Source organism: Poecilia reticulata, linkage group LG1, assembly GCF_000633615.1.
Source record: "Poecilia reticulata strain Guanapo linkage group LG1, Guppy_female_1.0+MT, whole genome shotgun sequence".
NCBI lineage: Eukaryota > Metazoa > Chordata > Actinopteri > Cyprinodontiformes > Poeciliidae > Poecilia > Poecilia reticulata.
Window position 1 is genome coordinate 5,247,878 of NC_024331.1, and position 10,456 is coordinate 5,258,333.

At 38.3% G+C, this 10,456-nt stretch overlaps 1 protein-coding gene across 1 annotated transcript in view; it reads left to right on the plus strand.

Moving 5' to 3' along the window:
• cacng2b (calcium channel, voltage-dependent, gamma subunit 2b) overlaps positions 1-10,456 on the plus strand; it is a 78,231-nt gene that overhangs the window by 54,264 nt on the left and 13,511 nt on the right. Inside the window, exon 2 of the mRNA XM_008433427.2 lies at positions 5,804-5,887. Coding sequence (XP_008431649.1) covers positions 5,804-5,887 — 84 coding nt within the window. The remainder of the gene's footprint in view (positions 1-5,803; positions 5,888-10,456) is intronic.

Below are 10,456 nucleotides of genomic sequence, written 5' to 3' on the forward strand. Positions count from 1 at the left end.
GGTTAAAGCTCATCTTCTGAAGTTGGGATATTTTTCCTCCAACAGGTTCCAGAGGAATCACCTCAAACCAGATGTTGGACTGGATTTTATTTCACTGTCATTTGTGAATGTTAGAGCCTCATTTTCAACAGTGAAGCTATAAAGGTTGAAAAAGGTTATCATTTTGGAGAAAGTCTTATCAACATCAATATTTCCACTAAATAAGAGGCAAAAAAATAAATTGTTTGATGATAAAGGAAAAGCCTCTCAGACTCTGAGCCTGACAGCACCAAACTATTTGTTTAATATTAGACAATTAATTTAATTTCACATAATTATCGTGGTAGAAGCCATTTGTTTGTTAAATACTTAATGAAACGTATTTACCATGTTTGATGTTTGTTGTAAATGACGTATACTCACAAAGAACAAAGTAATTAGTCCAAGTTTGTCATTTATTGAATGTTCAGAAATTACAGCGGCTGTGATGCGCCAAGACAAAGATAAACAACCTGAACAGGTAATCAACTCTAAACCACTCACACATTTTTACTCTGTCTCTGTCGTTTAAGCACACCCGTTGCCATGGCAACCACCTGCGCTCCACAAGCCTTTTGATGACTGTTTTTGTTTTTAAAGAGCTGGTTCAATATGCGGAGTTAAAGTTAGGAGTGTCCCAACACACCTTTTTAACTTCCACTATGATACAGCTTTAAATATTCGTCAATGCAATATCAGCATGAATCTTACATACTTTTATTACTTATTATACTTATTTTGTTGAGTGGAATTTTAGAAAAGGTTTGATCAAGTGATATTACTCAAACAAAGAACAGCCAACAATAATCGTTATGAAAAGAACTGACCCATTTATTATTAACCAGTAGGTTCTTCACATAGGGTCATTGTTTTTTGGCTGATTTCGGGCCAATTTCCAATCTTGATACTGTATTGGGGAAAACATAAATTTGCTGCTGTTGTGCCTTTGGCATGCCAAGAGAGATAGTCACGGTTTTATTTTGACTSATTTGTGTAAAGTGGCAGCTGCAGATGGTGTCTTTGACCAGCCGGTCTGGGGATGTAACGTAAAAGCAAGCAGACCGCTGTGGTGCATCGTCATCTCTTGCTATTAACAGTAATAATGGGCAGGTTGTCCTAGAGAGTAAAGAGACAAAACTGGTCACTGGACTTTTCAGTAACGGAGGAGGTGTTATACACCACCAGGGTGATTAACCCTTTGAGATCTTCTGCCCTAATGAGCTGTCTGAGAACTGCCCTCTGATAGGGTCACATAGARGAAGAAAAACAACAARGGAGAGAAACTCCTGCCGAGATGCTATGACCACAGTGTCATTGCGTGTGTGTGAAATTTCAACTTTGACAGTGGTGTGTACATCGATCTCTACACCAAGGTGGTTGCTGTGCTCAGCGCATCAAAGCTATCATGTGACAAGAAATGAGTCATTGTAAAAAGACTTTAGTGGTTTAGAGTCTAGAAGGAAAGGTGGGGTTAATTAGTTTCAGGAATTTACATGCAAAATTGTAATCATTCATTGTCAATTTACAAGTCTAATGTACATAAAACAGAAACAAAAACTTGAGCTAATGGTGAACAAATGGCCGCATTGCTACAATTAGCTTATCTCTCAGTTCTTTTAAATCCATGCTAAATGTTACTTTTTTAATAATTTTATAGTACATTTTTCTATAGTAGCTATTTATAAGACGTCCAAGTAAATTTGTATGCTTATTCTTTATAAACATAACTGCAAATTCAAAGTTTTGGCATATCTTTTCTCTTGTGAAACATTATGTGTTTTAGGGAGCCCCCTGGTGGCTTAAGGCTACCTAGGTTACCTACACCTTGAACTAGTCTGATCTATATATATATTCACTTGTTTGGTCCGGACCAAAAGTGGACTTTATTTTTTCCATTTGGTGCGGTTTGCTTTTACAATGTGTGTTTTTGCATGTGGACTACACTTTGCAAACAAAGGTGGCCATCMCTGCTTCAATTGGAYAGAAAGGACAGTTRCCGGACAAAGCACAGAAAGAAAACAACCTTTCGAAGTCCTGCTTGCTGCATTTGGGGTGAAGGAGAAGTTCATCCTGCAAACAGTTGGTTGCTGGTTTGATGTCTGCCTCGGTTGTTGTGTATGGGAACGGGTTAACGACTGAATGCATTATGAARTGTGTTGATAAAACGCTGTACAAGTACAGGCCATTTACCATCCTTTTGAATGTCAAGAGCAGCTAATTCAACGCATGTTTCAAGATGAGACTAGATGCTCTCCATGTTCTGACCCACAACATGTTGGTAGCAGCATCGCTAAACAGAAAATGGCAGATAGGGAACAATTAGAGTAGAAGACGCTAATTTTTACCACGTTATCCAGCAGCGGTGACTCGCAAAGCCCAAAAAGATGCATTTCCTGTATTTGGTTTGGATTGAACCAATCTGTACTYACACCAGAAGCGAATCGTACCAGAATTTGTTTGGAAGCGGACGGAGACGCCTCAGTGTCTCTGGTTCCGGGTGTTTGGACCGAACCGGGGCTCAGTTGAGTGTATTCACACCTGCACAAACAAAAGAAACGAATCTCGAACGAATCAAAACCTAGGTCTTGGTTTGATTAAAGTGAACTCTGGCGTGGTTTGAATGTCAAGCGCACTGGAGACCGCTCCGAAAGCAGGAAGCAAACCGCAGTGCAGGGAATTCTGGGTAAATGCAACCAGAACAAACAAACAGAGTCAGAAGCTGGAGGGAGAAATRGCTYGTGTCAAGTCTTCAATAACATTTTATTACTTCAGCTAATGGTTGAAGATTTTCTTCAAAATCTCAGATACATTTAATCCAAAAGCCTTCAGTTGCTTCTTTCGTATGGCTCAGAAAGCCAACATAAAATGTACTGTGCAAGCTTCTTCAACGTTGGTGCAATAAAATGTTCTTTTAATTTGAACCGCACAAGGAGAAAGAGAAGAGCAGAGGATGAAGGAAGGGTTGGTGGCAGCCAGCTCCGTTCCAATGAGAGTCTGGTCTCCAGAGTACAGGCGGCAACATCTACGCATGTGAAAGACCGACGGGAGGGCAGGTGAAAAACTCAGAGAGGGGGCTGTGTGTGAGCGAGGGAGATGGAAGAGAGAAGGACGACAGGGAAAATGCAATTCCAGATTACATGTGCTTGTGGTGCAGCGTGGGTGGGCATGTGTTGGAGAGAGAGAGAGAAAGAGAGGACTGTGTTGGTGGAAAAAYAAAAAGCATGGAATTCCTACACAGTGATGCATTTGTCAAATCGTGAGATGATCACATGAAAGCACCGGCGCTCATGGCAATAAATTAAACACAGACACAAATAGTATTGTAATTAAAGCAGTGGGAGTGATGGGAACAATGTCTTCGCTGAATCTTCTACTTTGTATATCACCTAGCAACTGCTATATCGAAGTTTTATGACGCCGATGGACGCAGACGTGTTAAATTATAGTCATTTGGTGTACCGATTCACGGGGTACRCCACTCGCACGGCGGTTACTGTTGTTATTTGGAGAATGTGTTAACACATCACGACGCAACAATGTCATTTTTTGACAAAATATATGAACATATTTACCAGTTACTCAGTAAAATCTAACAAAAGGGGCTCACAGAGAGGCTGCGATTTTGTTTTAGTAAAAAAATAATAATTGCTTTTTAAGTGTAGAATTACATGTTATTTTGCTAAACTTTTGATATATTTCAATATGAGTAAATTCTAATAAAGTTTGTTTTTTGCCCAATATCAGGTGCAGGATTATGCTCCACTTTTGGAAATGAAACCTTTTTTTGGTCCTCAGATAAGATGCTGCTGGACGGGACGTGGAGGAAAGAGAAAAACAAGGCTGTTAATATACAGCAATGTTTTCCTTCTGAAAGGAAACTCAAATTTCACCTATTAGGACATAAATTATAAAACTGCTCTCATAAATCTGGAAAGTACAGCAATTTAAGAATTCAAAGGTTAACTAAAAAAGTAGCTAAAGCAAACAATTTATGTTGCAAATGCTAAACCAGAATACCTTATCGGAATACTAGAAAACTGCAGTTTGTTTTATGAGTAAGATGTTTTTGTTGGACACACTAGTGAAAAAAATGTGCCTAGTTACAACTAAAACTACCTAAATACAGCCAAAAAGAGCAATTGGCACCAATACGGGAGTAATTCATACTTTTAAGGAAAAGTCTGGTTTCATTTGCATGGAAATATGTAAATTACAGTCAAAGCAAATAATTTTACATTGTCAAGGATCAGAAACATCCTTGACACAGAACAGCAACTTGCTAAACTGGTAGCTGTACAAAAAAAAATCTAATTTTCTCCGATCAAATTAATTTAATTATTTTTTWAAATAATTCAATTTATTTAAAAACACACACACACAGCTTTATTTAAAAACACACACACACACATTAAGGGATTCAGCTCTGTTCACATGCAGAGATTGATAAACAGAACTCAAAAAACTGTCAGCAGAGAAGACTTGATTACAAGGGGAAGAGCATTGAATAATCTCTTCTTTGCTTGATTGAGCCCTGATTTTAAATATGTAATGAAGCACATGTGTTTTGCTTATATTCTCATATTATCAGAACATAGAGCTGAAATTTTGGATCGACTACATGTGATAATGTTATAATCTGGTACATTTTCAACTTCAGTGCTTTTCATTTCCAGATGTCTTTCAATTTGCAACAGCAAATTGGTTTAGAAATGCGACTCTGATGCGATTTAATCAATTCATTTATTCCATTTGTGGCTAAAGGTGAAACTTCTGTGGTCTGACACAAAACATTAAGTTGTGCTCTGCTCCCATCTGGTCCTTCTGATTGGTGTGTTTGTATTTAGTGCAGTCTGCTTTGTAAATCCGGTGCAGAAATAAAAATAAAATGTTGCTATGGTCACAAGAAAGCAAATGGAATCCTTTACTTGTTCTATATGAAATTATTTCATAAGCTATTCCCAACTTGCATGCCACTGGCATTCATCAACGTTCTCCATGAAAAAGAACAGAATTTGTAAGCTGAAATTTCATTGATAATTTTTCAAAATGTTGATTTATTTTCTTTAACCTTTTCAATAAAGTTCAATAACACAAAAAGAGGGGGGGGGATGGTATTTTTTGTTTGTGGTAATGAAAATAATCAAATTCACAACATTTACAGTTGAGGGTGCAATTTATTTGATTTTGTCTCAAATGTCCATATTTTAAGTTTCCATTTGAATTCCTTCACCGAGACGCAATGCTGCAGTCTAAGTACTCGCATGTGTAGCATATGGCGGCTAGAGTGAGGCATATTTAAGTGTGTGTGTGGGTGTGTGTGTTTATGTTAACTGCTGCCCATCTGAAAGCCAAGTGCTGGTCTTTCGTCCTCTAATTGCCAATTAACAAGGGCCCATTTAATTGCAGTGGTTTGGGAGGGCATACAATTAGCACTGGAGCTGAACCAAGGCGCACACACACACACACACACGCTCTGTCTTAATGAGCTGCATTCTGTCCTTCCATTTTCTTGGCTAGTTCTCTCCTCCTGCCCTCAACTCAATCATCCCTCACACAAGGACACGCCTTCATTTAGCAGAAGCTCTCTATATATTTTACCCCCTGAAAAGCCGTTTGCCCTTTTCATGTTTTTTTTATTTCCAAAGATAACAATCATTTCTAATGTTATTGCCTTCATTTTCTAGTCATTTTTCTCTCTGAAACACTGTTTTTACATACCTACCCTTTCATTGTTTGTTTTTAGCTGCTAATTCTCTATGTTTTCTTAATTTTTTTCCCCCTCCAGGTTCTTTTAAGGGGATGTGTAAGCAGATAGACCACTTCCCCGAGGATGCGGACTATGAGGCAGATGCTTCAGAGTACTTCCTACGTGAGTTCTCTCCCTTTCCTCCATATTTGTGTTTTATTCCACGGTTTTATTTATAAGTGCCTCGACTATTTCTTGGCCTCAGAAGAAGTTTTGGGTTTTCTTGAAAAGTGTCCATATCCATAATAAACTTGATCAAAATCCATCAGCAAACTTTAATGTACGATATCCTCCAACTGAACATTTTTATCTCAAATAAAAACAGCTGAAAAGTGGGACAATTTATATTTAGCCCTCTACCCAGATAAATTGAACTCACTTTAATCAATCACCTTTGACGCTACATGTGTGTAATTTAATTCTTTTGTAGGATTATCTATGTTTACTCATCTATTCTGTCAAACACTTCTGCTTGTCTGATAATGTGATCCAGAGCTAATTTTTCATTTAGCACTTTAGCATTTTTTCTAACTTTGAAAATGGTTGTCATTGACAGATGATTCAGTTTAGCTCTTTGGCTTATTTCCAGTAGCTTCCAGTACATACAATGTTGATATTATGTTTTAACATTAGGAGACCTAATGTTTGTAATTCTGCGACAGACTGGCTACCTGTCCAGGGTTGACCCCGCCTCTCGCCCGGAATGTTAGCTGGAGATAGGCAATAGCACCTCCAGACCCCACTATTGGACAAGGGTGTATAGAAAAAAAATGGATGGATGGATGGATATTTGTAATTAGTGTTTTAGCAAAAAAAAAAAACAAAAGCAAAAACACCAGCCAGGTCAGGGAGAGTCTGGTGAAAACCAGACCCTGATTGTACGCTTCACTTCGTGCAGCGACTCTGGACCCTGGGCTATTAACAAACGATCGCTTCCTGGAGGCGTGGATTCTGTTGAGGTTTTAAATTTTAGCCAGCTGCTAACGTTTTCCTGTGACGTATGTAATCCATCAGTTTGACGCATTGAAGCTTACCGGAAATTGCCCGCGCAAAAGAGAAGTGCCGATCCAAACGAGGTGGCTGTTCATGCTGATTCAGTATTTGGAAGAGTGGCTAACATGGATAGTTCGGCTTAGTTCACTTCCTCTGCTGCTAAACTACAGACTACAGAAAATCAACGTCACTGCTCTGTTTGGGCTTTCTCACATTGAAGAGGATTTCTCTGGTAGAATTTCAACCGGGCCAATCAGAGATCTAGTTTTTACAGCTAGCTCTGAAAAGCTCACAAAGCTYTTTTAAATCAATAATGAAACTGAGGATTTCAGAATTGATGCTAACAGATGCCCTTAATCCAATCATTTTTGCAAAAGTTCCTCAAAGCATCGACTCAGGAGGTCTTAAATAAAAAAAATTCACACTTTTCAGATTTGCAAAATGTACAGAAAACAATCTGTTTTATTCTCCACCACATAACCTTTTACTAATCTGTGTTTTTTTTTTTTTTTTTTTACATAATACCCGTATTAAATATTTCTTCAAATACTTTTACTGTGAACGATAACTGGTGAGGTGAAATCGGAGAGAGGACGAGGTAAAAATCAGAGCAGGGAAGGAGGAGGAGGGGTGAAACGGAAGAGCAAGGATGAAGAGAAGGTCACTGATCAGTGAAGTGTAGGAGGCGGAAATGGCACAAGAAAGAGTGATGAGGTCTTCAGACTGAATACAGGAGGAACGGGGCAACGGAGGAAAGTGAAAGGACTGCGGGAGGAAAAGGTTAAAGAGGTGAAGGACTAGGAGTAGGGCACCAGTTCGGTGCTGTTGCTCTCCCAGTGGCTCACCAATTAGGACACTTACTTCTATAAATACTCTAGGCTCTGCAAAGTGGGTCACACGTCTCCCTCTCCTCCTTCCTCCCGTATGTCTCTCTCAACCTCCTCTCGCTTTTCTTTCCACCCATCTGTCTGTCCATCTCTGGCGAGGCCTTTAAGCCTGTCCGAAAGCAGCCGGATGGAGATGGTGAGGTGGAGCATGGGAAGATGGTGTAAATAGGAGAGAAATTTAGCCAGCGTTCACAAACTTTTTTTTAGAAAGTTTTTGAAACTTACAACAAAAAAAAAAACACAAAAAAAAAAACATACTGCGCCGTCATCCTCCTAACGCTTCTTGTCGCCGTCTTCGTCCACCAGTAGTAACATCTGGTTGTTAATCACATGACTATGTGAAATACAATCATTTTGATACATCTGAAAAACCACCTCAAAAACGTTTTATCAAAAAATGTGAGTTTTTTACTAAATTGTTTCCATTAAGCAMATTTATTTTCATGGTTCCAATTTGCGAAATTCTATGATCAATGGAAACGCTGCTACTCTCYAATTAGTAATTCAATAAAGGCTGACTCAGCTGAAAATGGACTGAAAAAGAAGTTGGGGTGCTAAATTATTGTTCTAGTGAGGGTGTAAGTTGTTCACATCAACTATTTTCATAATCTGGAAACTTTCTTAAACTACCATGCAGGTTATAGAAGATGGTAGTTCAAATAAGAGAAAGAACTTGTGTTTTTGTCTTTGTATATTTTATGATTTCACTGAAAATTCTTCACAAATTGCAGTTTTGTTACGGCAGATGTTTCTCTACATGAAGAAGCTACTGCATAATAATTTCATTCATTAGTAATACAACCTATTAGGCACTAAAACCCAGACACAGACTTTCAGCCTCTTTCTTATTCATTCCTTCTAGCTGTTTTCCTCCCTGAGACGTCTTTGATCACGACATCAACGCTGAAGCATGTCTACAACAGTAATAATAATCTAAGAAACATAATAATAAAAAAAACAGCCTTTTTTCTAACTGATAATTAAATGAAATGTTCGGTTATGGAGTTTTCCACAACATTTTCTCGTTCTGCAATATTTAATATACGAGAACTCGCTTTTGAAACATCATTACTACAAAATTGTGTTGTTTTGCAGATTTCTTTTTTAGGGCTACATTGCTTTAAAACGTTGCATGTCGCTAACAGATTGAAGATTATGTGTTGAAACTACCTGGCAACTATCAAACCGCTTTCAGTCAAAAATTTTAAGAAACAAATAAGCACAGTTTATCACTTTCAAGCATTTTAAGTATTTTCTAAAAACCTTATGAGAATATGCAATGGCATAAAACATGGCTCAGTTGACTAAGGAAATGAGAGGCAACTCTTATAAGACAATGAAACAATSTAAGAAGCTCAGAAAAAAATAACTGTTTTTATTAACTTTTATTTTATTTTACACGTGTCACATGTTATCCATACCTTCTCATAAAGCAAAGAATTACACCAATCAAGCCCTTGTTATAACTGCAGACCAGTTTTGCATGTTTCCACTGTTATTTTGAGGAGTTGGATTCAGTGAGCTCCATGTCTTTGAGGTTGGACATTACAAATTACCTGCAGAGCARACTATGCTAAAAAATAAAATAATCATATGAATGTTTTTTTTGGTTTTTTTGCAATTGTTCATAGTTAAAATTTGAACGATAAATAACGTTTTTACAGAAGTGTCTAAACTGCCAGAAATAGAAACTAAATACAGGAGTATCATTTAGTTAAAACAAGAAGCTTTCTCATTTTAATATAGATGTAAAACTCRTGTTGCATCTCGTTAAAACCAAAACATGTCCTCTTTTTAACGGCCTTTTAAAACGGCAACACCTTGTGGAATGCTTGGAAGGAACAGTGAGGAGTCGGCGAGTCGTAGAGAGGACCTTCATGCCTTTTTAAAAAGTCGTACGGTGTGAGAAGAATTGGACTTTTTTTGTTTTGTAAAAACAAGAAACGTTCTTGTTGTAAAAAGACAAAATGCTTTGAGTTTTACGTATTGTTACAAAGTGGAACTTCAACGAATATTAATGAAAAATTCATGTATTTCAGTGACTCACAAGTTGTGATAAATTCCAGTATCAAGTCAAAAAAAACTGTAACCAGTTCTAACATGGTTAATATCACGCGGATCCTCCTTTCAGTCTCACTCTGGCATTAACGCGTCTCATCTAAAGCGCTGAAACATTTCTGAATCTGCAGTTGTGAAGACACTGCAGCAGGTCTGGAAATTCAGGGGAAAAAAAATCCACATCCCTGAACGTGGCTGACATTTTCAGAGAAAAACAGGAATGTGATAAATCACAAACAATGCGACCACGTTAGTCGGCGTGCGACGACTGAAAYGGTAGCGGATCGCTGTGACGTTAAAGGCTGGAAGCTGTCATTCAGTTTGAATTCTTCATCTCCTCCYGTTCTCTCATTCTCTGTCTCTCGCGTTCCCCCTGGGGTCTCTTCAGTCTCCTCTCACCCCACCTCTTCCTCCCTCTTCCTCCCTGCTCCTCTCTTGGTGAATTTGCATGTGTGGTTATGTAACAGAGAGAGCAGTCAGCCTTCATGCTGCTGCAGTTCTACTATGAGACACAGCCATCCTTCGTTTCAGCGTGTTTGACCTYACGCTGCACCAGCCCCTTTTGGTCTTTAGCTTTAACAGCGAGCTCTCTCGCGTCACATCGTCTACACTAGAGCGCTGCGATTACATTCACCAGCTAATTGTGCAAATTGGAATTGGAAAATTACATTTGGTTTATGGAAACAATGTAATTTTGAAAGAAAATCAGGTTTTTTGATGAAAAGTTGTTGCACTAGGATGAGGTGGTTTTTTG